Here is a 25930-nt window from a genome sequence, read left to right on the forward strand (position 1 = left end):
TAAACAGCAACACATAACATAATATAGCTCTCCCTTTATAATTTGGTTTAGCTTAGAAATATTAATTAGGAATCTACGATTATTATACCCTTATTAATTAAATATAGGAAACCTTAAAATAAAATAGATGTTAAAAAAAAACCTTAGAATAAAATCCCTAAAATATAAGGGTTACGAACTCGACTCGCGCCGCTCCTATTTCACTCGATTAAACTTCTTCGTGTGGCTTCGTTTTCTAATCGTAAGTTTTACGCTCAAAGGTAAAGATATTGCATAAACCCTAATGGTTTCTCCGTGTCTATTGCTAGAAAATTTAGCTAAATCCTGATTATTCAATTTGGGAATCGAAATTTAATTGCTTAGGAATCGAAATCAAGATATGCAATCGTTACATTAAGAAGAAACACTCTAGTTTCTCCGGTTAGTTCAAATTCCTTGTGTTGTGAATTGTGATGTAGCTCAAGTTATCTCAGGGTTTCGTAAAAGATTGGTTCTTTGGAACAGAGTTGTTAACCGTCTTACATTTTGCGAAACTTGTGTTATTGAAGGTGTGTATTGCAATCAAAATGCCTATGAAGAAGAAGAGCAGAAGCTCTTCCTTGAAGAAGCCATCACAAGGAGCTGCGATGCAACAAGCAGCCAAGCGAGTTCCAAGACCTGCTAAATTTGGGAAAGAGATTGAAGACATCTTTGGTGAGAGAATTAAGTTGAAGCCTAAGGTCCAAACACCCGAGAGGGCCGAGACCAATGAAGATATTGCAAAGAAGAAGAGGAGGAGGAACAGGATGGAGCTTAATAACAACCCTGCAAGTGAACCCAAGAGTGAGAAAAGGACGAGGACCGAGCTTGATGACAACCCGGGAAGCGAACCCAGGAGGCAGACAAGGACGAGGACCGAGCTTGATGACAACCCGGGAAGCGAATCCAGGATGAAAATAGACGGGCTCAAAATCTTCAAGGAAGATGAAATTGGTTTCAACAAGGCCAATTCTGGTGGTACTCGTTTATGTCCCTTTGACTGTAATTGTTGCTTCTAGATCTACTTAAACCAGTTTAAAGCTTTGTTTTATTGGTGCCAAAGTTGATTAAACTCGGTCTTGGTATTAGTGTATGAATGATCTCAGTTAGCCAGATTTGTTGTTGTTTTCGTTGAATGATGAGAAAAAAATACATTTTACTTTCTATCCAATTTTGATCCTTGTCTGATAAGATTATCTCTGTCTTTTAGCTACACAAAGTAGCTAGATCTCTCTATACATGGAACTTTGTTTTCCAGCACTTTTGCACCATGAACTGTATTTGTTTCTGAATTTGGTGAATTTGACGACTAGATGGTATAGTTCATGCCTTCATGGTGTTCTTGCCTGTCAAAGCCATTATAATTTATGGTCTGCACACTCTTCATCCGGAAAAAGAAATTATGGCCTGAAGAGTCTAAACCTTTTGTGTAGTCATCTTAAGAAGAAGAACAATTCTCATATACGAGATGAAGGCGGTGCAGACTTGTCGGTTCTTCTCTTACTATAGATCGGGTCATAGAGATTCTGCGAAGTTACTGTGTAAATTAAATCCTTATCCAAGTTCATCGTCGTTTAGAAACTCTGGTATTTTATAATCTGCAGCAAAGGTTCACCAATCCTGTACGTGAATCGATCTCTGACTCTCAGGCTGCACTGTCTTCTTCTGGTCATCGCAGCAAATCAAGTCTTCCTACATTTGCAAGGAGGACATTGCCATTAGAGTTGAGGTTGAAGGAATTGGAGATCGATTTTTGATTGTAGGACAGTCTTCCTATATTTCTCTAAAGGAAGTCTATTTGTATGTTTTGATGACTTGCTGGTTTTTTGTTCAGTTTAATGTATGATCTCGAACTAAGACCAGTGCTTTTTGGATTTGAAACATCTCATCACCATGATTCACATTCACCCATTTGTCTTAATCAATGATCTAATGCAATGGTTCTGGCTTGATCAAAGTAAATTTTAGTTTAGAACTAGCAAAGTTATAGTTTTGGCTTGAATTTAAACCAGTACTTTTCATTCACAATATGTATTATGGAATGTTAAGAGTAACAGATGCCGACTGTATATGCTTTAGAATACTCACACACACACTCGTATGTATATTAAAAAAGAACATATGTAAAATTAGCAATAGTCAGCATCTAGCTGAAAACTGGTTGATAATATAACAAAAGAACTCAGACAACAACATCTTAAGTTTATTAAGTTTCCATAACAAACTTAGAAACACACTCCTTTACATGGCATCTCCACCACAAAGAAACATGCAATCCAGAAACGTCCACGATTTATTATTATCCCCAAACTTTGGTAAAAATGTCTGAAAAGGCCCCTTTCATGACTGGATGAAGGATTTAAAGCTCACTTGGTCCACCAGTGCAAGAAATCCTTGCGTCTGTTGATTTTCTTCTGAAGCTGGAGGAGTCCATAGAGCAAAGCCTCAGCGGTTGGTGGGCACCCAGGGACATAAATGTCGACCGGGACAATTCTGTCACACCCTCGAACCACCGAGTAGGAGTAGTGATAGTATCCTCCTCCATTGGCACAACTTCCCATTGATATCACCCACCTTGGATCGGGCATCTGGTCATAAACCCTGTCATTGTATCCAGACATTAGAAGTTGGAATTTCACATAAAAATAAACAAGATCAGAACAATGAGTTCATCCGCATACACAACTTCTCTTAATTCTACCAGATCAAGACTGATTTCTGAACATACCTCTATTACTTGTTTCTCACTAATATATAATTTAGCACAAGAACTAAGCTAGACCAACTTATAAAGCTGTCAATCATCTCTCAAATGCATATAATTTTTGCTCATCTTAATGGTTATTGTTTTGAGAACCCGTGATTACTTTATCTATTGTGTCTGGGCCTAGAGACTTCATCATACAAGCTCAGCTGTCTACCAGAAAACATACACATACAAGATTTATGATATGTTCTGCAACAGTTGAAAGAAGGGCCTTCCTTCAAACAAATAAAATAGGAATCTTTAAGTGCGTTCGATACCCATTTCCATAAAAAAAACACATTGCAAAAGAAATGGACATCAGGACTCAAAGACAACGAAGTAAAGTAATCATGCAAGATCCCACTCAGCCAGGAGAAGGAGCACCAAATTAGATACAAGAAAAAATCATAAGAATGATATCTCCAATCTCTAATTAGGACCAGCTTTGATAAGGCCAAGCATGATGGTTGCTGAAAGGACACTAAAACATGTTCCCCTACTTACAACCAAGTTAGATCATCTAAAATCCCTATCTCCTCACAAAAGACAAGCACAGATTATATAACTCTTCCAAAAACCTACTCTTCATCCCTGAATGCTAGAACACTCGCAAGTTCATGAATTCGAACCAAAAACTTCAACAATATATCTGCTCTAGACAAAGAATAGGAAACTGCATGACTTCCCAGGTCAAACCTATACTTCCTACAGCAATTCTCAATTTGTCACAGACCTCGCAATATAATCAGAAAACATGAACCCTAGAATCGCAGGGTAGGTGAAAATCCTAATCGAAATCCCCAATTATATCCTCCAAAAACCTAATTTAGAGGCATATCAAGCAGAACAACAAAAACTGAATAAGGAACAAATCTTCCCACGAAAACCAAGACAAAAACTAAATCCGAGATCCAAAGATATAAATCAGCCGTTAAATTCCATGAAAGAGGGAGAGAGAGGCGTACTTGCGAAGAGCCGGAGCCATCTTGTTGGTAAGAGTCCCGGCGACAATCATACAATCAGACTGGCGAGGGCTAGGCCTGAAGATGATACCGAATCGATCGAGATCGTAACGAGCAGCACCGGTATGCATCATTTCGACGGCGCAGCAAGCGAGACCAAAGGTCATAGGCCAGAGCGATCCCGTACGAGCAAAGTTCATGAGATCATCAACCTTAGAGATCACAAATTCGGCTGCCTTGGAGAGACCAGGAGGAGGAGCGGAGGTGGAAGGCGGACCAGGTCTGGTGTAGGAAGTCGGTGATGCGGAGGGAGAGAGAGCGGGAAGGGATGTGTGTAGGTGAGAGACCGACGAGGCGGCGGCGACGGCGCGTTGAGATTGGAGGAGGAGAGGGAGGCGCGTGGCGGTGTTGCGCGTAATCATCGCCATTGAGATTGTCTCTTTGAGTTTTTCTTTTTTTTTTTCCTCTCGTCGTGGAGTTGAGATAACCAGGCGACTCTCTCTATCTAACCATTTACTAAATACAGGTACGGAGAAGAACTTTATATTTATATTGAATAATTTTGAGACATTTATCATTTCTTTCACCTTGTTAATGTATTTGCAAAAACAATTACCATGTACTTTCATTGTCATTAATAAAGCAATTTTTACCAAAACCTAAAAATATCATATACTTATTTTATTGTAATTTTAATAATTACATTAAAAATCATTTTAAATTACCACAATTTGAAAATGTAATGAACACATTAAACATTTAGGATTCCCTCTCTTTATTCTCCCCCTTTTCTTTGAATATTTTTCGTATCAGAGTATTATTACATATAGGGTTTCTCTATTTCTCTCCCAACTTTTCAAATTTCAAAATCCCTTCTCCGTCACCGGGAAAATTCTGAAAAATGCAAGCTCCGATTTGTAAACCCAGGCCTCAGAGTCACCTCGAATTTCTGAAACCACTTCTCGGTGACTCGATCAAGCAGCTCTTGTTGCAGTACCGAAGCGGGGGAACCAATTTCTCCGATTTCGACTCCATCTTCACTCGTATCCTTCACGATCTTCCCGAACCACTACCTCTCGAACTCGTATGGTTCTATTCTGCCGTCAGATTCTACTCTTCCAGATTAGCTTTCCGGGACGATTCCGTTAGGTTAACTTCGAGCTTCTTCCAGCTGCTTGTTTCTCTCTCCGATTCGTTTCCCGGCGTCAAGAAGGTAGCTCTGTTATCTCCTCTTGTTTACCAGCTGAGTCGTTTGGTTGTTACTAGGAGGAGAGATGCTTTGAGTTTGTTAGAAGGGATTGTGAGCTATATTAGCATGTACTGTGTTGATGAACCAGGATGTGAAGATGGTGATGTGTTGATGGTCTCTGGGTTTAGTTTTGCTGAGTTGAGTAGGGTTTGGGTTGTGGATGAAGTGGAAGACAATTGTAGAGTGGATGGCTGCTTGGAGGTCTTCATGCCATTTGTTAGTGAAAGATTGCGTAAAGAGATTGATTCTGAGTCCTGTCCCGTTGGTTACTTAGCTGGAATCGTAGCTTCACAGGTCTTCTTGCTCAGTTTGTGTTTGAGATTCGATTCGAAATTAAGCAGATCCGAACTAGAAGAAGATCTGCAGGAATCTGTGCTACAGATGATTTCTGGGTTCCACAGTTGCTACTTTTTTGGTGAGTGTTACCTTTTCTTCAGCTACTTTTGATAACGTAAGATTTACTGGGCATTGAATATGGAATCAATTTCGACAAAGTGTCTTCTTCTTTATACGTTTCCAGATATCTCGATTGGTTTTGTTTTTATTCATGTGATCTCGTTGCAGATGTCATAATCAAGATGTTGCTTCTGGAGCCATATCTGCATCTAACCTCACTACTGGTTGGTTCTCTGACTAAACTATGTATCAACTGTATATGGTTTTATCTCCTTGGCTGCCTTTAAAGTTTGAACTCATTATCATGCTTCAATTTTTTGTTATACGTTAGTGGTGCTTTCTAGTTGTGTACACTGTCGGATGTCCAAGAATGTGTATAGTTGCTTTACAAGATCGCACTGTATGTAACATAGAATTAAGTTACTTTGTCATGGGAAGCTTTTAATCTTTCAGGGTCCAGAAGATGAAGCTACTTTAATGGAAATCATAACAAAGGCTGTGATTAAATCAGCAGAGAAGCTATTCCTCAACCCTGGAAATGTAACTTCACAAAGAAGTGTACACTTGAAGAACATCGCTATTAAGTGGTTATTTCTTTTTGACAAGGCTATGGCTTCTCTAAGGTACTGCTTATAAGGTCTATGGGATTCATTTCTTCAGTTGCTTAATTATTCTGTTTGATACTCAAAACTATCACACAGGAAAAATAGCGATCAAGAGAGAACCAGCAAGTACATGAGCATGTTCTCCAATTCACTTATTCCGTATCACTTGGTCAATTGGGTAATCGGTCAAGGTGAAGTGATTAGCGATGCAGATTCACTGAGAAACTTGACTCCCGCATCCTTCATTGGTATGTTATGTTGACTATGTTCCTGAGTGATTTGTTATGTTCTACAGAACATTTTCGTCTATTCTCTGGAGCTGTTATTCCTTATGTTCTTTATGTTAGGCTAACCTGTTGTACTACACCTGATCTCCAGAATGGCTTGTATCCGTTGAAGAGCAAGGACTAAAGGTGTTTGACTGTGACCATTCCAAAAAGTATGCCAAAACTGTGATTCACATGTCAAGACCAGATCTCAGTCTCGGAGCCACATTGCAGAAAAAACAAGAAGAGTTTGATCAAGATGAAGACATGGCTGATGGACACATTGTGTCATCGATCTCAATTCTCAGCAGAAACACAAGAAAGCGTAAAGAAGAGAGTCATAATAAGGAGGAAGAAACGAAAATGAAGCTCTTCAAACATAGACATAGCAACATTCAAGAGAAGTCCAAGTGTCAACCTTTTGTCTTCTCGGATAGTTTGGTGAACGGGACTGAGGTTGAGGTTTCAGACATGGAGCTATGAGTCTAAACCACTTGTAGTTAGTGAAATCGGCTTTTTTATTATCCCACATATGGAAGAATGCTGCAGAAGTAATTGTTGTCTAGAGATGATTATAACATGTTAACTTTTGTAACTATTTTAGAACCTTCATATCGTAATGTAAACTCGTGAGTCGTCCTAAGATCAGCAGCGTCTTTAAACCAACAGAAATGACAAAAAAGCTTCTGTTCATATCATGTCTTTATGGGTCTTGTTGTTTCATCATTGCTCTGTCAGTGTTAATGTTAATGGGCCTTTCGTGTAATCTTTTGTGAGCTAATAATATTATTATGGCTATTATGGCTATTACCCCAACAATGTAATATATCTAGATTTTCGAAGATGACGCAGTTACGTTGTCGGAAAAGAATATAAATGGTAAAAACGAGTAATATTGCGTGTGATTATCTATTTGTTTCGTGTTAATGTTTGGGTGTGCGTTGTTATGTTTCTAATCATTATCACATGAAAAAGCAGACTTGACACATAAAAGTGTTAGAAAAGCCTTAACCACAAGCCTCTTCTGCGTAGACTTTACTAACTACTGAAATATGAAATGATTTGTGGTTTTTAATGAGTTTGTATGAATTAAGAGAAGCTGTTACCAGTTTTTAATTAAAAAAACCATCAAAATATACTGTACAACTCTTTTTGTTCACGTCTTAAAGAAAAAGATATAAAGAAAAGTCTAACCGAGGAATGTTCGAAAATTTGATATTGGTTTGATGATCAATATATACGAACAAAGAGTAGGAAAGATATAAACTTCATTTTCTCTAGACTTGAAGTAATGGAAGTTTCTACAAATGGACACGTAGTCAATATATGTGTGCAACAACTTCCATATAAGCCAATATAGCCATGATGTAATAATGAATTGGATTAAAAGCAAAGAAACGTCTCTATTAGATAATGTAAGAAACAAAGCTAATACGACGTAACTTTTAAATACCTTTTTCTGATCGATATATAATATCTTTTACAAAAATTACAGTACTAGATTGATTGTAGTATGATTTTTCCTCTTCTTTTATGCGTGTGTGTGGATGGTGTGGACGTATCTAAATAGTGTACGTATGACTACTACATACATAAAACATTGTCGGCGAAGATTCGTGTATAGTTTCCCAAATAATGAGAGAAGGGATGATTCAAGATTTAGATTGATGAGTGATGGTGGCGAGATGGAGACAGCAACTTAATAAAATTATTTAGTCACTAATTATTAATTTTTGTATTAAGATCACCAAATGGTAAAGTAAGCTTTTAAAAGTTGTAAAGAGTAATGGCGTCACACGTGCCCTTCTCGTTTGATCTGCAAATTAGGGAAACATTAACTGATATCACGTAGTAATATGTATTTGATCAAACAAACAACCACTGCATGCTCTTTTGCTTTCTCACTTGATTTAGTATATAGAGAGAGACTATCATAAATGGTTTCGGATCGGACTTATATTATACGCAATGATATTTTGCTGGCATATGTTTAAGGAAAAGTCTAGTATAATATATTATAGAATAGATCTATTTGATCGAAAATTTTCAGAAATTAACAATTTCTATTTATCATGGATCCATTTTCTTAACTCCATATAATATTTTTAGTAAAATAGTTCAATGATAGCTAGTAAAATCTCATACTAATATGTTTCTTTTAGATTTTTTTTAAAGCTTTTAGTACTGTTTTAAAATGTTCTAAGCTAGTTCAATTTTTTGAGTTCTATAAAAATAATAAAAATCATATATTTAGAATACTTGTTAATAATGGAATGGATGTACCTTTCAATAAATAATTAATTCATTACTTTTTTTTGAAAAATAAATATCATTATTTCTGCAAGACCAGGTTCAGTTGGTTTTTTATTATAAAATATATATTTATATTTGATAAATATATTTAAAAGAAAAACAATACATTACTATAAAAAGTGAAATTGTACTGAGAAATACATGATTGCAAAGTCTTGTATAGGAGTCATTATTATGTGATTGATAAGGAACAAAACTTTAGAAAACATATTCCTAAAATCAAGAGGCATATTCAACAAAGAGAGAAAAATCAAGAGGCATATAAATATAAAAATATGGAAAATGGTATCCTAAATGTAAAGATTAAGAAACGTGGTTGGTGGGTTAATCATTAAACTATTTCCATGAAAAACATAGGATATAAAAAAACAAAGTATAAAAGTATAAAAAACAAAAGCTGGTGATAAGAGCTAAAGAAGAATGGGTACTAATATATGTAATCATTACTTTGTTAAATTAGCACTCAAAAACAAAATTTATAGGTACAATTTTGAATTTTTATTCGATCGGTGAGTTGTGTGAGCTAGCATCATTAATCCTTTTTGAATTCATCTCCTCCCTTTTTCTTCTTCTTCTTTAAACAAAATTTGATTAAGTGTGTGCGGCTAAGTAAGTTGTCTTGTCCCATTGCAATCAATCATGCATGTAATGAGAACAACACACAGATTATTATCAAATGTAGTTATATTAGCACAACAACACAGTGCTCAATCTGATTTAGGAATATTCCATGGAATTTGTTCAAAGTTAATTCAAAGCTGTTGATAGTTTTTTTAATGATCTTTAACCTAACACTACCATTGAATATAAAAAGTTGAAATCTTACTATAGAGATAAGACTGACATGTGTAAATGTGTTACGCTTTCTATATTTATGTTTGATAGATTCGTAAAATGAATAAACACTGTAGGAAATAATCGTATTGGAAGCCTCTCATTTACTGAGCTAACCAACTTGCACTCGCGATCAAACGAAGTTAATTAACATGATTAAAAGCTGGAAAACGATGAAATTCTAGATTTTAAAAACAGATCCGATTATTATTACAAAGTGATATAAATGTTCTTTGTTTGTTTCTAAATTTTTTTATTATTTTGTCACGGTCAACCAACTTATTAATGATGTTCAGATATGGAGCAAATTGAATAAAATAAAAATGAAAAAAAATTGATATAAAGAAAAAGGTTATTTAGGAGGGGAGGGATTAATAATGAAGCAAAAGGGACTTATATGGGGTTTTACTACTGACTGCTTAAAGGCTCTTGTTGTTGGGTGCCAATGACACATACCAACTCGACAAGAAAACGACATGTGTGTTCTCACTCTCACGCATTGGACCCCGTTTTTTCCTATTGAAAACTACACGCTGTTCTTTTTTCCTTATTACGGGAGGAGAACACTTCACCCATATATCGGAAATAATAACACGACAAGAAAAAGAAAATAAACGAGTTAAAAAGAATCCGACGGCTGAGGATCCATCCTGCCCCAAAGGATTCACTTTGGCCCGTCTCTCAAACCAATCGGTCAAAAAGTCAACAGTTCGCGGACTTTATTTTCTCTCTTAATAACAGATGATTCTTCCTTCTTTATTATGGCCCCTCTACATTTTATAATATCACTCTCCCCCCCTGTGTTATATCCCAAATTGAATTTAAAGTACCTCATGATACAAACGATCATGAATACACTTATATATTCACATTCTAGCCAGGAAATTAATTGAAATAACTGTTTCAAACATATGAATATCTGGGAAAATTATGAAACTTTTGTGTAGAAACAAAAAAAGGTGAAAAAAACAGTGGGGAAATTGAGGGTGCCGACAGGTTAAGGGGATAAAAATGATAAAAAAGAAAAGAAGGGGGGTGAGAATGAGAAGATTAGAAAAGAATGAAACTGTCGGTCCTTTAACTAAGGTTAAGATATTGATCAGGGTATAGAGTTAAGCCCTGTGATTATATATAATATATATATAGTTAATACAGGTCCTACATTAAACCGAGTCGACCGTCGGTGACTCAGAACGAGTTCTCTCACCTGGTTTTTTTATTTAATATTTAATATTTATAATTTTAATTTTTGTTGTAAGTCTTAAACACAAGAAGTCCATCTATTTATAAACAGAAAAAAACGAAGATAGCCATCGTTTTTGTGAGAGAGAAGAGAAGAAGAGAGAAGAAGGCCATGGAAACATAATACTCTGCTTTTTTTTTTTGATTTTTTGAATAAATATACAGAGAGAGAGAGATAGAGAAAGAGAAGGAGATGGCGGATTCAAGCGATTCTGTCTCCATTGATATGGAGGCATTGTCTCTTGGAGGACAGGTACGCTTTTTTCTTCTTCTTTTTTTTTTTTTTTTTTTTTTTTTTTAATGTAGTGAGAAATAATAACGGGAAGAAGAAAGAAGAAGATAGGAGAAATGGTAAAACTTATTGATTTTGGTTTTGGTTTCTGCATTCTTCGAGCTGCTTTGTTCCTTCATGATGGATGATTCTGCTTTTGTTTTCCAAGTATGAATAGTGTTTTATTTTCAATAGCAATTTCTGGGAATCGTTTGTTTACTAGAAACAATGCTGCGTAGTTTTTTTTTATTAATTCAGGTAATTTGCTAATTTTTTTTAAATTGTTTCAAGCTGACATTTTGGAATGATGCTGGTGTCGGTAATATAATCCAAAAATTACGTAATGTGTGTTTGTTCATTATCTGCTTCGTTCGATTTCTTACTTAAGGTTTGATTTTTTTTTTAAAAAGGTTGCTGAGATAATTGTAATGTTCTGGGTTTCTAATGTATTCCGCAATTCATGGTTCTATTGAGCGACACTTTAACATTTGAACCAAATCTTCTTCTGCTTTGATAAGATTAAAGGATATTTATTTCACATTCGTCTTTCTCATTGCAATTAATTAAAATTCCATGACGAGGTTTTTGGTTCCAACTGTTGATAGTTAGACTTCAATGATCCTTTTTTTTGTTTGACCATTTCTGATTTTTATGGTAAAAAAAGTTTGCTTCTTTTCTTTTGTTAGTTAGGCCTCTTTCTCTCTCTCTAATCACTTTATATTTCTCACTTAAGGGAATGAATTTTTCTAGGTGTGTGGACCTCTAAATCTATGCATGTTATTTACTCTCTTTTGTTTTGTTTTCATTTATTTCATAGAGGATTTAGTTACCGACTTTAAATTCTACATTTGTGTTGATGTAGGAACACCATGTGGAGACTACTTATGGCCCGGTATGTGTTGCCGTTTGTGGAGATCCAGATAAACCTGCTCTTATCACTTATCCTGATATTGGTTTAAATTGTAAGTATTCTTTTTTAACTCTTCCCGCTATTGCTCGAGTAGCTCAGTGATATATGATTAGAAAATGAAATGCTTCTTCTGATTTGGTGCTTGTTTGCTCTTGACAGATATGTTCTGTTTTCAAGGATTGTTGTTTTGTCCTGAAGCTAGTTCCTTGTTACTCCACAACTTTTGCATATATCACATCAGTCCTCTTGGCCATGAGGTTGGTAACTGGATCTTTTACAACTTTTATATATTTCTGGTATTTTATCCTCTGTGACATTCCAATGGCTATGCAATTCATATCCCTTATGAGATCGCTTTCTTCAAGAGTCATTGCAGTTGGGAGCTCCGATGATCAGTGTTGATGCTCCTTTGCTCTCAGCTGATGACTTAGCCGACCAGATTGTTGAGGTTCTTAATTTTTTCGGGTAACAAATCCATCTCACACTTAAGTTTTATTTGTGATTGTTTTTAAACTGCCTATATGCTTGCTATATTGTTAACCTGGTCTTCGTTACCAAAGTCTTTCTCTTGAGACTCACATGAGGCTATTTTTTTGCTTTTAGTTTAATATAATTCCCCCCTTATTTATTGCTTATTGTCTCTTATCCAGGCTTGGTGCAGTAATGTGTATGGGTGTCACTGCTGGAGCTTACGTTCTGACCTTATTTGCTGTAAGTAAAGGTCCATCTCTTACATTTATCATTCTACTTGATGTTAAAATTTTAATTTTGCTTGATACTTAATTCTTCCAGATGAAGTACAGGCAGAGAGTTCTGGGCTTAATACTTGTCTCTCCACTGTGCCAAGCACCTTCTTGGTCAGAATGGTTGTGCAATAAGGTTTTTTCTTACAAAGATTTTTTTTTTGCTTTCTGACTTGAGGTTATGATGGCCTTGATTATCTAATTCTCATATCAGATACTCCTAACTTATTATGCAGGTTATGTCCAATTTACTATACTACTATGGCACATGTGGAGTGGTTAAAGAATTGTTACTAAAACGGTACTTCAGCAAGGTATGGTTTTGGATTCAAAGGTTTCTTGTAAATTTTCATATGTTTCTCAAGAAGTAGACACTATTTTTACTTTTGGATTAGATAAATGTTAAAGTTTTGACATATGTTCTCATAGGAAGTTCGAGGTAATGGTCAAGTTCCAGAATCAGATATTGTTCAAGAATGCAGAAGAGTTAGTAAAATCTTTCTTCTCTTTTCTTGCAATTTTGCGATGCTTTGACATTTTGAATTAAAATTTACATGTTGTTGTTTAATCTTTTAATTATCCAGTTACTTTGTGAGCGGCAGAGTACAAATGTATGGAGATTCCTTGAGGCAATCAACGGGTAATTCTCTACTTTCTCTCTGTCGATTTCATTTCCAGACTATAGTCTTAAGCTGATAAAATATTGTGTTTATGGTTTGGGTGGAACAGGAGAGTGGATCTTAGTGAAGGGTTAAGGAAATTGCAATGCAGAACTCTAATATTCATTGGTGAAAATTCTGCATACCACTCCGAGGCTGTTCACATGACTACAAAACTAGACAGACGATATGGTGCATTAGTCGAGGTACCATAATGCTAACTAACACATATGCCTCTTTTGAACGGTTTGATTTGAAACAAAATTTCAGTTTGGTTTTGGTTAGTGTGGCCACCCTAAATCATATTACATGTAACAGGTGCAGGGAAGTGGGTCGTTGGTGAGTGAAGAACAACCGCAGGCGATGGTAATACCAATGGAATACTTTTTGATGGGATATGGCTTGTATCGTCCGACACAGAGCGTAAGTCCGAGAAGTCCTTTGAGCCCAACCCGAATTTCTCCCGAGCTTCTCTCCCCTGAAAACATGGGCTTAAAACTCAAGCCAATAAAGACCAGACTCGCTCTATAGCCCTACCTCCTCTGCCACACACATTTATATATATACAACAAGTGAATCATACACCACATAAAGTCACCATTGTTGGAGTTGGAGCTGTTCCTCTGTTATGATTTAAGCTGTAGATATAGACAGATATATTGATCATCTATATATATATATATAGAGAGAGAGAGAGAGGGAGTAAGAATAGTAAAGAAAAAGGGGATGGGGAAGGGATTGATATATGGTAGAGTGAGAGAGACTACAGATCTCTTATATTTTGATTCATTAAAGTTGTCTTTAAAGGTTTATTTTGTGGTAGCTGTTCTTGTTCTCTGTACATTCGGTTGAATAATTATTTAAGGAAAATAATCCACATACTAATTTCTGTTCTCTCTTTCAATACATGTGCCTGTTCAGATGAACCAGTGCTGAAAAAAGAGTTGCTGAAAATTGTAATCCGGAGACAAGAGTGCTGTTTTGTTTTCCAACTGGCTAAAACATTTGTCTTCACTCTTCAAAAACTAATTAAGAGCTGGCTCTATTCTCTCATATATTTTTGGTTGCACAAAGTATAGTGGTATAAGCTTTAGTATATATGATTACAAGAGAGAAAAAAAAAATCAAACTTGTTTGTGACGGAAGATTACATAAAGGAAAGAGAAAAAGAAACAATACTAATTACAATGGACAAATGAATTGTGGGTTAGTTACTCCCAAGGCAACAAACAATGTTAGTGTTTTTCTTCTTCTTGACCACATATAGCTTCCTTGCTTTTGTTTTCTTTTTTGTCAAAATTGGTGTACCAAACTTCAGTTGAGAAGAAGCATTGTGGTTTTCAGGAGCTGTGGGATTGGCGTGACATTAGAATCATCCGTTGCTTACCGCTTTCTGATCTTACGATTTCTCCTTTCTGATCAATGCCATAAGCTCTTTTCATTTAGTTATGGATATCATATAAACTAAGAATGAACCAACCAAAAAACACACCAACTCACCTCTATAGTACTGTCTGGAGAAAACCACTTTAACAATATCCCTAGATGCACAACCGCTGGAATCATTTTGAAAACCAGCGGTGTCGTAACCTGCGAAAACCATCAACCAAACCAACTCAGCTACTTACTTGGACACATATGGAGAAGAGGCAACAGAAAGTTATCTGATCATACCAGGCTTAGAGCGGTTGTCCCGAGGAGAAGCAAATACAGTTTCCCCTGAAAATTTCCATAACTATAAGCTTCTTTCTTCAAAACTACCTTATAAGATTTTAAATCCTACTATGTATATTGTCCAAAAAGGAGCAAGTTGTGTTACTTACTTCGATGAGGTGAAGATTGGACGCACGGCTAAGTAGTACAAAGGCAAACTCCCCTATCTGAGCCAGAGATATTCCAACCTGCATCAATTTGACTCGGGATGGTAAGGCACAGAGTATATGAAAGCAAACATGATAGATCATAGTTAATATGAGACACAATGTTTTACCAGGAGAGCCGTCTTGTTGTTGTATCCAAATCCCTTGACAACGGTTGTAACTATTGTTGTCTTAATGATAATTACTAATATCACAGAGGCTAGCAGTATATCCACATGAGTCCACAGAAAATGAACATTAACTAACATCCCAATGCTTGCTAGGAAAAGTGCAGCAAACAGGTTACGGATGGGTTCGATCTGCATAAAATATAGTGTCACAGTTAGACTATGTGGACTGGTTAAGGGTTTAAGATTAGATGTTCGTCAACTCATTATATCCTATCCATCACATTCACCCCCAACAAGAACCCAGACTATGATCAAACTCTGACTCTCTTTTTCTCTTTCATCAGAGAACACTAAGAACAGCTATGGGAGGAGAAAGAAACAATAAGCCTTTTTGGTAACATGTGGTCAAAAACGTACTTGCTCCAATGTATGTTCAGCGAGATCAGTGGTGGATATCATGACCCCCGCGGCAAAAGAACCCAATTCAAGACTTAATCCCAGCTTATCACTACACTGAAATCATAAAAGACGAGTCAAAACAAACATGTTGACAAAAACTTAATCCCACCTTATCACTATAGACAAAAAAAAATCATAAAAGGCCAGTTAAACCAATATGCTGACATAACGATACACACCAGATAAGAGAAGTAACGGACAAATGAGAATCCTGATCAACCATAACATAAGATGGATACTGACAAGGAAAAATATGAGGAAGAAAAGGCTAAGTAGGACTCACCCAGGCAACAAGTAGACAAAACGCAACAGCTGCTAACTGATATAGTTCATTTGTCTGATTGATGAAGAAATATTCTAGGTTAATCACAAACTTGATTTCATTGGACCAGAAGATAGGGAAAAAAAATTGAGAGGAAAATCATGTACCTCTGAGGATAAGCTGACCATTAGCTTCAGCAACCAAGGAATACATGTCCGAGATAATATTGACAAAACAGCCAAAAACGAAAGCAGCACAACCACCCTAAATAAAACACAGTGTAGGCATGATTAACATCAAATCTTTAAAATACACCTTGGGAGCAAAAACTTTACCAGTCTTTACTTACACTTTCCCCATTGACAACATTCCATGAACAATGCCTGAATTTCCCCCAAGAACTGGAAGCAAAGCAAACAGCAAACCCACAGCACAGTCCTAGAAACAGATGCTATATAATCAAACTTCCAAATCATATGAAAAGGAATTCTACAATAAAAGGTCAGTGTTTGACTCCCGTATAACATGTTGATGTAAAGAACAATCAGATACCTGAAGAATAAGCGTTCCAATCGTAACTTGGCCATGAAGAGAATTAGTTGAATTTTTTTCCATGAGAAACTTCAGCACCTATAGTTTCAAGGCAGAAACGCATGATGAGCATATAGCCAACAATAGTAAAAAGAAAGCCAGCTAATGGACTACTTAGATAAGTATTATAGAGTTCAGTGAAATTACCACAGCAGTTGACGACATTGACAAAAAAGCTCCTACAAATACACCCTCCGAATGTTTACCACCACATAACTGCAAACAGGACCAATTCAAAACATGTCACACAGAGTATAACTTTCAAAAAAAGCATTTGCTAGATAAACCAAATGTCGCACATAGAACAAAGCCACAGCAGTATTCAGTTGTCAATAACTAAAAATGAAATCATAATTTTTTTCCAGAGTCAGTAATAAAATAAATGACGCACCGACACTGTGATTCCGCACAAGAACATGAATAGAAGAATTTGAAGAAGGCCTCCCAGAACAGCAACTGATCGAACAACTTTAAGCTACATAGATGAGGAAAGGTGCTAGTTTGTTATGTAAAATTTGAATACAGCACTAAGAAAAGTAAAGAGGTTGATCTCACCTTGGCAGTGGAGAACTCTAGACCCAAAGCGAAGAGCAGAAATACCACACCAAACTGGGCTACTGTTTCAACCTACATAAATAATCATGTCAATAAGAAAGCGCAAAAAGCACATGTAGCATCACATATATGTATATATAATAATTTACATTCTCATCTCCGCAGCAGTCTAATGCTCTAGATTTTCTATTCAAAGACGGACTAAGGTCTATCTTAAGCATCATCAGATGATAAAAAATAGTTCCTACGAAAAGATTCCTGTCTTGCTCGTGTGCAATCAGAAAAAAATAGTTTATAAAAGGAAGCATTTGAGACCTTTAAAGAAATCTCTCAGCCAAAGTTATAGGGACAGAACGAAAGACTCAAATCTTTTGAGGTCAAACACATAGCATACCTGGACCATCTCACTGATGAAGTTCAATCCTCCAGGCCCAATGATAGATCCTGCTAGCAAATATCCGGTTATCACCTGCATAAGCACAAAACGTTTCACAACTATCAGAAAACCGGGACATCATACTTAACCTAAATTCATAATGTAAGAGAATAGGAGTAGCATGAAAATCAGACCGGCTGTCCAGCACAAGCAAACGCGATACCACCGCAAGTTGCAGAGACAATAACAACCACCAGGTCTGATATTAGTCTGTCGATGGCATAAGAAGCAAAGTCAGATGACTAATTACGGATAGCAGAGTCTTGCTTTGAAAGAATAATGTTGGAACAAATGACTTAAAACCAAGAATCTTGCCTCAAGTCTAGCTGCAATACAGGATATTTTGATTTGGAATTGGATATGATGAAGACATTGTCCTGCAACAACGCGAAAATTGCCATGTAAGAACTAATACAAAAAATCCAAACCCAGTCTTTGTGCAAAAACTTACTTTTCGATCAATCAGAGTTGGAGTGTCCTCAGCTCTGTTATCATTGTTCAAGTTGAAAACGTCATGGAGTTGAAAATGCCTACGGTAAATTAGATAACTCTTAATACGTCTTGAATAACAGAACATCATAAAAGGTCATCAAAAGGGAATTTTAGGAATAGAAACGATAAGTAGAATTGAATAGTGTACTTCTCCTCTTTTGTCTCATTTTTCTTTGTTGACTTTACTCTGGCTACAGTTTCCAGAACAGCCTGATCACCAGAAGGTCAACAACCAACCTCACATTCAGATACACATCTTATGCAATTAATGAGAGAAATGGCCAAAATCTAAAGCAAGCATTTACTATAATTCCAAGTACAAGACATAGGAGTGTTTTAAAAACTGCTTGAATTTCCTATAAAGAAGAACTTGAAAGTGTCCAACTAACTTATATAGCAAAAAGAAAAAAAGATCTTCTCTAATTCCAAAATTTGCATATGTTAATAAGGACATGATTAAACAGCCACACAGATTATAGTATTAAACCAACCTGCTGTCCAGCTACGCTGTTGTTGAAGCTTCCAGGATCAGCCACTGCCACGATTATAACAACAAGATCAGAAAATAACAAAATTTTGAGTAAAGGGTAAGAAGACAAGATAGAAAGACGCACTATCCCATTTCAGGAAACCAATCAGAAAATGTATCTCGTTATGTAATTACTCTCGATCTAGAAGAAGCACATACTATTTCTACTACATTGGGAGATCACGTAAGAACCCAAAAAGGAAAGATGAATGTGGGGATCCATCTAAGTTCCAAATCGGCCATGGATCACGGATCCAATTCAGGATCTAACTCATGAATTTGAATCAATCAGTCAAACACGAGAAACAGAATTTTCAGAAACTAGACCAATTCGAGTTTCCACGGCCAATTCAAAAAAGTAGGAAAAGGTAAAGGTAAGAAAGAGTATACCTTCATTCTGGTCGCTCTCGTTGAACTCTTTCTCGAGAGCACGATCGATGATGTCGGCGAAGCTACCTTCCTTGGGCTTAACAAGAGAAGAAGAACCGTTGAGAGATGCGACGACGGAGGAGGAGTTGAAGGCGGGTTCTTCAAACAGATCCGAGTCAGAGAGAGCTCGAGGAGAGGCGAGGGAGAAGCAGAGAAAGAGTGAGAGTAAAAGTAAGAGGAGAGCGACTTGAGAGGATCTTCTTCTTCTTCCTCCTCCTCCTCCTCCTCCTTCCACCATGGCAGAAGAGCTGGTTCTGGATTAAACCGGTCAGGTGAAAACGGTTAGGAGAAGAACCGGTGAACCGTCGTGAGTGAGTCTGTCGATCCGGAGAGTGGGGGCAAGTGGGAAAGAGAGATTTGCTGCTGCAGTGCTGTGGTCAACAACTAGTCCATAGTTCATACATTACATCTCTACATATAGACTTTAGTTTATATTACTTTTACTATATACAGTATAGTATTTATTTATAAGGGATTGTATTCAAAATTTAATTATCGGATGATGTTGTGTTGTAAACTGCACCATGTGGGAGATTAATAATGAAATGGGTCTTTCTTGTTTATTATGCTTTCGATTAGGACAAAAAAAAAACACATACATATTTTCTTTTCATTTTTTTTATGTGACTCTTAAATATGTACACATTATTTTATTTTATTGTTAATGGGTGAATGAATTATCTAATTGCATTATAAATTTATTTATGAAAATAATATACAACAAAGGAAAAATATATATAGGAAATACATATATATATATATTCCCCACTCTCTCTTTCTTTCCTCACAATCTCTCCTCCTTTGACAACAATGGCGGACAAACCAAGCAGAGCGTTGGTATTGTACGGAGACGGCTTGGCTCGATTCGTCGATCCGTCAAAAACCCACATCCATTCTCTCGCTTCCGTGGCTAGCTGTGGCTTTCTGAGCCTTCCTCATGCTCCCCCAGGTCTCTCTCTCACTATCTTCATAAAATTTGGTTACTTTCGTTTGATTCCTCTAGAATTTTTGATAAAAATCGGTGCTTTACGCGTTTTCACTTATTCGATTTCTTCCTGTTTAAGTGCGGATTCTTACTGTTGATCAGAATTGAACCATTTACGACATGATCGTTTAGATTCGATTGAGACTGAAACTTCATTGACCTTTTAGCTGAATTGATTTAACTGGCCAACCCAGTGTCATTTGTATCGAAGGAGATAGAAAATTTAAATTCGACCCAATTTCTTAAGAATCTAAGATTTGAGCTCACTTGTGTTTCATTGCTTGTGCTTTGACTTTCTGCTTGTGAGTTATATTAACTATGCTGTTTTTTAATTTGCAGAAACTGAGAACGAAAGGGTAGTTCGAGAATTCTCCCATTTGTTGGATGCGTCAGAAGCTTATAACGTAGCTGTGAGATTCTTCACTCTCTTAAACATAGTTCTGTGTGAGCCGTGATTGAGTGTGTATTGATATTCGTGTGGTTACACTAGAGGAGGTTAACAATCCATGATTTGTTTCTTTTACAGAGTGGACTAAAACCAAAGGGAAATGACAACGAAATCCCAACTTTAGCTGAAAGGTTTGTCATCTGATATGTGTAGTTTTTGTACCCTTTTCGATAATCAATAGCCAGTAGTATAATCATTTGATGATGCTAGTTTTTTACATACATGTCACTAACACAAATATTATGGTGCAGGTTTATGGGACTCAAGGCTGCTTTAGTAACAGACAGTTCTACTCTGAGTTCTTTCGGAAAATTGATTGGCTTAGATGTATTTCAATTTAGCGAAATATCCCAAAAGAGTGACTCCATTCCTTCTGATGCTACAGCATCTAAATTACTAAGGCTGCTTGGATTTGAAGGAGGAAACTGCTTGGATGTGAGCCTATACGACTCTGTTTTTGTGCATATCGGGGTTGATGAAAACAACTTGGGAATTATCGACTCTTTGATTGGTAGTATTATGAAAATGGCTCAACCTGGTTCAGAGATTGTACCACGCTTGCATCTGTCTGTTGTTCTTAGCTATGGTTCTGTCACAGACAAAGATGCTGCAGTTTTTGCTGTCAATACTCCACAACAAGACATGAACCCGGCATTGGCAGGACTTATACCGCGTCAGAGCTACACCATGCGAGGTGAAAAGACACGAGATGATGTTCGGTAAGAAGAGATTGAATATTGAAAAGATTTTGATTAAAAGGTAACAAGAGTTATCATTTCGTTCTTGATGGATTTGGTCATTCTTGCAACCTACAGGCAATACTGTCCTATGTTGGTAGCTCAGTGGCAGCATGCTGTGACCCGGAAAGACTTGGTTGATACATTATCATTTGAAGCTCTTAAAAAGGTATGGTTTCTCTTTAATGCAAGGTCTGCCTTTATGTTCAACATGATTTGTCTCAAGTTTTTATTTTTCTCTTATTTCATAGCTCTGTGGAAATCTTGTTATACCGGCTGATCGGTTCATCCATGAAGTTGCTTTCAAACTTTGGAAGGCCCCAAAATATGGAGCTTGAGCAAAAATGGAATTTCAGGTTCTTTAACTGTAATAATTGAAGTCTGGATGAATTCATATTCTTTCCTGTTGGGAGTTGATTGTGGATTGATCTCAGATTTGCTAACTTTACATAAAAGGAAGAAACAAAAGCTGTGTTCATTTTCTTCTAATTCTGTATCTTGATATCCGTTTCATACACACAAGAAATAGAGATTTGATGTATACCCTGAAACGGGCGTAGAGGTATTAAAATTATGGATCCTCTTGTACCGGGTGGTAGTTAGTACCGCCAATCCAAACCATTGTCAATTCGTCTCCATAGAGCTTTTGGCCTTTATCGTCTCTTGTGATCTTCCGTAGATATAGCCCATCTCTCTTCACCACCCAAATGCACACTTCCTCGTCCGGATTATCGCATTTCCACCTGAATAATCTCTCCCCGGCAAAAACCGGTGCGGTCTGCCCATATGGCGAGCCAAAAGCGGTGAAGAACGTGCACTCAAAGTATGTGTAGAAAAAGGGTATCTTGAGAAAAACTGGCTTGAACGACCAGCTTTTGGCTTGGCCCGGTTTGAGAGCATGCATGCCCAATTTGTTATTCGACGACCAACAGTTAATTGCGAGGCTCCGGTTACGTCCTGGGTGTCTGGCGATCTCGTTTCTTACCTCGAACCGGGCTGCTGATGTGGTGGATGGAAAGCATGCTGATGCTACGAGAAGGCACCACGTGAATGCGGTGGCTAATCGGAACGTTGATCCCATCTTGAATCCAAACTCGATTGCTCTCTTGAACAGTTCTGCTTTGGGTTTTGGGGTTTTATATAAAACGGGAGCGGTTGGTTGTTGTTTGACAACAAAATAACGGTCCCTATTTTCCATTTTTAGTTTTCTTAAACAAGTTTAACAACAAACCTTCGCTGTGAAGTTTAACAACAAACCTCTGTTATAAGGAAATAATAATGTTTTACCCATATAATTAGCTTTGTAAATATGACAATTCTGTTGCATTTTGTCACGCTGTTCCAGGTTCTAATTTAGATTTTTTGCTTAGCTTTTTTCGTTTTTAGATAATTTGAGCTTTTGAGGTAATATTTAACAGTCCTTTCCCATAGTTTTGATTTAGATATGGGAAAAATGAAACCGGGTCTATAGATCAGTTAAACCAGTATGTTGTTAAACACTACTTTTTTGGTTTTTAGAATTTTCTTTTACATTAACAATAACAAATTAATCACTAGCATCCATGCTGTGTACATTTGACAAAACATAAACAGTGAATTCTTAGAGTCTTTAAATCTTTTACCTTCACGTTGACTCTAGACACTCTAGGTTATCACTTATCATGTGCTACTGCCCACAAATTATCATCCCTCATCATCATTGAATCCATCATCCCTATACTATGTTATTTTGGTGCATTCGGTATAAGTTTTGTGCGTCTTACGTATTCAATCTATTTCTTCATGTATGTAGTTCCGGAATAAGAAGATGAAACAAAAATTAAACAGTAATCTTTAAATTTGACGATCGAACCAAACATACAAATAATGGTTACAAATCTTGATATATTGTTGATACAAGGAAATGCGAAAGACCAATGATATTAATATCAGTACAGTTCACTGCTACAAATCTTGTATATATAATTAAGGAGTCTTGGGTCTATTATTATATAGGCTTTCTTAATTCTGCGAACCTTCACGTAAATCGCAGTTACCAGTCTCTTACCCGATCCCTTCATATTTCCACAAACCAAAGCTCCTCAACGACCTCATGATGATCAGGCTACTAATTAACTTATCGATGTAATGTAGTGCAACTGTGCAACTGAGCAAGGATCTCTCAGTCATCAGTCTCTCGATCCGAATCCAGCTCTGGATGCATTGTACCGTGCATAACTTTTGAGTTGTTGTGGTGACCAAGGTTTCCACGGCTCAACTAGCTTCTCCACGGGCCTCGAAAACTCAAAAAACCTTCCAAATATAGCATGAGGGGAATACAACTCGTAACCAATGAAATAAACCCCATTAGGTCTAATTGCGTATTTACACGTTTGCCCGTCGCATAGCATCGCCGTAGTAGACAAGGTCCTGATCTCGACGTTTGCTGTTCCTAAGCTCGACCGGAAACGACATTTATGAACCATCACGCCATTACCAAACTGAGGAACTTCGAATGCCCATTGAAACTCTGAGGATGGAACCGATTTGTGCCATCCGATGTTTTTCTTTGATGATCGGCAATTGTAGAATACCGAAGGGGTTTTAACATTGAACATTTCGTTTTTTATGAGTATTGAGAAATCAACATCTTCTGTATCAGCTGCGTTTACGGTTAGAATGATTACTTGGGAGACAAGACACAATATCACTAGGGCTTTCATTTTCTCAGCCATTTTCTTATTCAGACACTCTCTCTCCTCTCTCTCGGGTTGTTTAGTTATATATATATATATATATATATATATATAAAATACAACCAAGCTATATTTTGCTGATGTGATCGGACGATAATAGAAATGACGATAATTAGTTATGTTTGTTACAATATACTAATCTTGTGTGTTTGACTCGGACATTTTTATCTCCTGAAATTGTTTTCCAAGTTCTCAAAGCTGACTTATCAAATTGACTCACTAAAACTCCTTCCAGAAGCCCACAAATGCATTGTTGATATCTATATGGAATATACAATATGATACTTTGCATCACATGAGTTTATTCACACAGAATTGAAATATATATGAGGTAACAAGTTCAATTTCTTGGAGGACATTCTGCAGGAAAACAATGATAGTTTTAGAGATGAATGTGACATCTTTTAAAAATCGAAATGGCCTCGTCGAGAAAGTTAGAAAGTATTAGTTTGAATCTGAACCGTAAGAGCTAGATGCCAAACCTAGTAATGAGTTTTTCGATTCATCAAGATTGGTTTTGTCTTCTACATCCAATTTAACGAAATATACAGGAATGTACAGATGTATATTTACTATCAGCGACTGTATGTCTTTCTGTTGAGATGAAGAACTTTTCAAAGAAGATCAGCGGAAGATTCACCAGGTTCACCGCAGAAAGCTTCTGGTTCGAATGTTCTTGCGGTTTCATCATTGTAAGCTCCTGGGATCGGCAGGGAGGACCTGTCCCTAGGATCCTTATATGTTCTATAAGACAATGCAAATGGAGAATCACCAAGGTTTATGACAAGAATGAGCAATAATCCGAGAATCACTAGCGTGTTTTTCAATCGGGCGAGGACTGGTTTTACCTGAAACAACACAAAACATAAACTTTTGAAGAAAAACCCTGAACGACGACAGAGTTTGAACATACAGTGGAGCAATACAAATCAAATTCAAGGATTTAAAAGCTAAGCTTACCGAGAAAGATCCAAGAAGACGGTCGCGTGCCAAGACTTCAGGTGTTTTCACCCAAACCTGTTGAAGAATCCATAATAATGAAAGCTTAGATTAACCAAACAAAGGTGTTCCTTCTACCAATATAGAGAGAAGAATCATAACCTGACCATCATACCACCCAGTTTCTTCATCTGCAATGACAGAAGAAAGAGAAAATTCAAAAACCAAAGGAGCAAACTAAACAGTTCTTGAGCTTATCAAAACGTCGCCAAGCAAAACACGTAAGTATGCAAGAAACCTTATTAACAACTTTGTAAGAGTTAAACCAAACTTATGCAATAGATTGCCAAGAAAAACGAAAACTTTAGAATCAAACCAAATTCGATTAGATAAGAAACTCAATTTAGATGATGTTGTTTAGCTAACTTGCAGAAACGGATGAGTTGGGGAGAAACATACATTCAACAGTGGCGCTAAGAAGACGATTTCCGACATAAGCCCAACCGAGATACATCCTTACGACAGCAAGCGTGACAACGAAGATCCCGCTTGAGCTGGCAGCGAGAATCCTCTTAACAGGTTCGTACTCGGGTCCGACGGATCCGAACCAGCAAACGGGTAATCCAATGAAAAACGCGAAAGAAGCGCCGGTGACGAAGAGCCTGGAGGAGTACTCGACTAGATCTCCTGAAGCCCAGGAGAAAGGGAAAGAGGTGGAGAGTGATTGGTACTCGTTGATCGGCTGTTGCTCCGGCGGAACGGGACAATCGGCTTCCGGCAACGGCGGTGGAGGTTGGGGCTCGGAGTTCTCGGCGCCGAATTTGATGAAAGAAGAGGGAAAGGGTATTTTGGGGAGTAACAAATTGTGGTGTAGGAATCGGCGGTGACGAGACGGTGGTTTAAGGGAGGATGAAATTGGGCTGAAATGGCGGAGAACTGTAGCAGCCATCGAAGCTTCGTTTGGCTTTTGTTTTTCCGATTTCAGTTTTTATAAGTCTCTCTCTCTCTCCGCACTTCAAAATATACAGACTACTCTACGGTAGGAAGAACGAACAAAGTTTGAATAAGCGAAACAAAGCAGTAAAACTCATTTTTAACCGGAAAATACTGTATTGTGAGATTTCTTTAC

General features: G+C 37.0%; 9 protein-coding genes across 12 annotated transcripts; 4 read left to right on the forward strand and 5 right to left on the reverse strand.

Moving 5' to 3' along the window:
- Positions 1-170: 170 nt before the first annotated feature.
- On the forward strand, positions 171-1193 carry LOC17883240 (uncharacterized protein C6G9.01c). Of its 3 annotated transcripts, none has more exons than XM_006288766.2 (2): positions 171-260; positions 549-1193. In XM_006288766.2, the coding sequence occupies exon 2, from the start codon at positions 567-569 to the stop codon at positions 1035-1037; it is 471 nt and encodes a 156-aa protein (XP_006288828.1). In that variant the 5' UTR covers positions 171-260; positions 549-566; the 3' UTR covers positions 1038-1193. The 3 variants fall into 3 exon arrangements, with proteins under 3 accessions (XP_006288828.1, XP_023636935.1, XP_023636934.1); XM_023781167.1 differs by having other exon boundaries at positions 222-241; XM_023781166.1 differs by lacking the exon at positions 171-260 and adding an exon at positions 290-420.
- A 928-nt stretch (positions 1194-2121) lies between these two features.
- LOC17884332 (NADH dehydrogenase [ubiquinone] iron-sulfur protein 7, mitochondrial) lies at positions 2122-4245 on the reverse strand. Its single transcript, XM_006288486.2, has 2 exons — positions 3730-4245; positions 2122-2619 (listed from the first exon to the last, which is right to left on the reverse strand). Exons 1-2 carry the CDS (start codon positions 4152-4154, stop codon positions 2385-2387), a joined length of 660 nt encoding a protein of 219 aa, XP_006288548.2. The 5' UTR covers positions 4155-4245; the 3' UTR covers positions 2122-2384.
- A 307-nt stretch (positions 4246-4552) lies between these two features.
- Positions 4553-6935, forward strand: LOC17881762. The gene is made up of 5 exons (XM_006287505.2): positions 4553-5390; positions 5540-5595; positions 5825-5994; positions 6073-6224; positions 6355-6935. The coding sequence occupies exons 1-5, from the start codon at positions 4628-4630 to the stop codon at positions 6723-6725; spliced, it is 1512 nt and encodes a 503-aa protein (XP_006287567.1). The 5' UTR covers positions 4553-4627; the 3' UTR covers positions 6726-6935.
- Positions 6936-10593: 3658 nt separating this feature from the next.
- LOC17881886 (protein NDL2) lies at positions 10594-14102 on the forward strand. Its single transcript, XM_006289135.2, has 11 exons — positions 10594-10884; positions 11765-11864; positions 11972-12069; positions 12189-12277; positions 12463-12523; positions 12605-12691; positions 12792-12869; positions 12985-13041; positions 13140-13195; positions 13285-13420; positions 13533-14102. Exons 1-11 carry the CDS (start codon positions 10825-10827, stop codon positions 13743-13745), a joined length of 1035 nt encoding a protein of 344 aa, XP_006289197.1. The 5' UTR covers positions 10594-10824; the 3' UTR covers positions 13746-14102.
- A 135-nt stretch (positions 14103-14237) lies between these two features.
- Positions 14238-19485, reverse strand: LOC17881213 (K(+) efflux antiporter 6). The gene is made up of 20 exons (XM_006289332.2): positions 18919-19485; positions 18491-18534; positions 18148-18209; positions 17959-18037; positions 17823-17884; positions 17642-17717; positions 17466-17540; positions 17072-17143; positions 16908-16991; positions 16664-16732; positions 16478-16555; positions 16275-16363; positions 16093-16189; positions 15947-16000; positions 15622-15717; positions 15205-15393; positions 15038-15115; positions 14889-14933; positions 14715-14804; positions 14238-14629 (listed from the first exon to the last, which is right to left on the reverse strand). The coding sequence occupies exons 1-20, from the start codon at positions 19193-19195 to the stop codon at positions 14555-14557; spliced, it is 1791 nt and encodes a 596-aa protein (XP_006289394.1). The 5' UTR covers positions 19196-19485; the 3' UTR covers positions 14238-14554.
- A 245-nt stretch (positions 19486-19730) lies between these two features.
- On the forward strand, positions 19731-21616 carry LOC17881179. The gene is made up of 6 exons (XM_006288255.2): positions 19731-19906; positions 20282-20352; positions 20469-20521; positions 20642-21109; positions 21206-21296; positions 21379-21616. The coding sequence occupies exons 1-6, from the start codon at positions 19768-19770 to the stop codon at positions 21463-21465; spliced, it is 909 nt and encodes a 302-aa protein (XP_006288317.1). The 5' UTR covers positions 19731-19767; the 3' UTR covers positions 21466-21616.
- Positions 21617-21685: 69 nt separating this feature from the next.
- Positions 21686-22430, reverse strand: LOC17883476 (S-protein homolog 13). The gene has a single exon (XM_006290144.2). The coding sequence runs from the start codon at positions 22323-22325 to the stop codon at positions 21699-21701; it is 627 nt and encodes a 208-aa protein (XP_006290206.1). The 5' UTR covers positions 22326-22430; the 3' UTR covers positions 21686-21698.
- An 865-nt stretch (positions 22431-23295) lies between these two features.
- Positions 23296-23841, reverse strand: LOC17882342. The gene has a single exon (XM_006289665.1). It carries the CDS (start codon positions 23839-23841, stop codon positions 23296-23298), a length of 546 nt encoding a protein of 181 aa, XP_006289727.1.
- A 491-nt stretch (positions 23842-24332) lies between these two features.
- LOC17881807 (uncharacterized protein ycf36) lies at positions 24333-25842 on the reverse strand. Of its 2 annotated transcripts, none has more exons than XM_006288389.2 (4): positions 25261-25842; positions 24964-24992; positions 24823-24879; positions 24333-24710 (listed from the first exon to the last, which is right to left on the reverse strand). In XM_006288389.2, exons 1-4 carry the CDS (start codon positions 25748-25750, stop codon positions 24477-24479), a joined length of 810 nt encoding a protein of 269 aa, XP_006288451.1. In that variant the 5' UTR covers positions 25751-25842; the 3' UTR covers positions 24333-24476. The 2 variants fall into 2 exon arrangements, with proteins under 2 accessions (XP_006288451.1, XP_023636383.1); XM_023780615.1 differs by having other exon boundaries at positions 24507-24606.
- Positions 25843-25930: the final 88 nt, after the last annotated feature.

Source organism: Capsella rubella, unplaced genomic scaffold (genome assembly GCF_000375325.1).
Source record: "Capsella rubella cultivar Monte Gargano unplaced genomic scaffold, Caprub1_0 scaffold_6, whole genome shotgun sequence".
Lineage (NCBI taxonomy): Eukaryota > Viridiplantae > Streptophyta > Magnoliopsida > Brassicales > Brassicaceae > Capsella > Capsella rubella.

Coding starts and splice junctions, on each gene's coding strand:
- LOC17881807 (XM_006288389.2), bottom strand. CDS start 25,750: ATGGCTGCTACAGTTCTCCGCCATTTCAGCCCAATTTCATCCTCCCTT. Junction 24,880..24,963: donor CTGGGTGGTATGATGGTCAG/GTTATGATTCTT, acceptor ATTCTTCAACAG/GTTTGGGTGAAAACACCTGA. Junction 24,711..24,822: donor GTCTTCTTGGATCTTTCTCG/GTAAGCTTAGCT, acceptor GTGTTGTTTCAG/GTAAAACCAGTCCTCGCCCG.
- LOC17881762 (XM_006287505.2), top strand. CDS start 4,628: ATGCAAGCTCCGATTTGTAAACCCAGGCCTCAGAGTCACCTCGAATTT. Junction 5,391..5,539: donor CCACAGTTGCTACTTTTTTG/GTGAGTGTTACC, acceptor ATCTCGTTGCAG/ATGTCATAATCAAGATGTTG. Junction 5,995..6,072: donor AAGGCTATGGCTTCTCTAAG/GTACTGCTTATA, acceptor ACTATCACACAG/GAAAAATAGCGATCAAGAGA.
- LOC17883476 (XM_006290144.2), bottom strand. CDS start 22,325: ATGGAAAATAGGGACCGTTATTTTGTTGTCAAACAACAACCAACCGCT.
- LOC17884332 (XM_006288486.2), bottom strand. CDS start 4,154: ATGGCGATGATTACGCGCAACACCGCCACGCGCCTCCCTCTCCTCCTC. Junction 2,620..3,729: donor ATGGCTCCGGCTCTTCGCAA/GTACGCCTCTCT, acceptor ATACAATGACAG/GGTTTATGACCAGATGCCCG.
- LOC17882342 (XM_006289665.1), bottom strand. CDS start 23,841: ATGGCTGAGAAAATGAAAGCCCTAGTGATATTGTGTCTTGTCTCCCAA.
- LOC17881213 (XM_006289332.2), bottom strand. CDS start 19,195: ATGGTGGAAGGAGGAGGAGGAGGAGGAGGAAGAAGAAGAAGATCCTCT. Junction 16,556..16,663: donor CAATGTCGTCAACTGCTGTG/GTAATTTCACTG, acceptor TTGAAACTATAG/GTGCTGAAGTTTCTCATGGA. Junction 14,630..14,714: donor CTCCAGACAGTACTATAGAG/GTGAGTTGGTGT, acceptor GGCATTGATCAG/AAAGGAGAAATCGTAAGATC.
- LOC17881886 (XM_006289135.2), top strand. CDS start 10,825: ATGGCGGATTCAAGCGATTCTGTCTCCATTGATATGGAGGCATTGTCT. Junction 12,070..12,188: donor TCAGTCCTCTTGGCCATGAG/GTTGGTAACTGG, acceptor GAGTCATTGCAG/TTGGGAGCTCCGATGATCAG. Junction 13,042..13,139: donor TTGTTCAAGAATGCAGAAGA/GTTAGTAAAATC, acceptor TTAATTATCCAG/TTACTTTGTGAGCGGCAGAG.
- LOC17881179 (XM_006288255.2), top strand. CDS start 19,768: ATGGCGGACAAACCAAGCAGAGCGTTGGTATTGTACGGAGACGGCTTG. Junction 20,522..20,641: donor ATCCCAACTTTAGCTGAAAG/GTTTGTCATCTG, acceptor ATTATGGTGCAG/GTTTATGGGACTCAAGGCTG. Junction 21,110..21,205: donor AAGACACGAGATGATGTTCG/GTAAGAAGAGAT, acceptor TGCAACCTACAG/GCAATACTGTCCTATGTTGG.
- LOC17883240 (XM_006288766.2), top strand. CDS start 567: ATGCCTATGAAGAAGAAGAGCAGAAGCTCTTCCTTGAAGAAGCCATCA.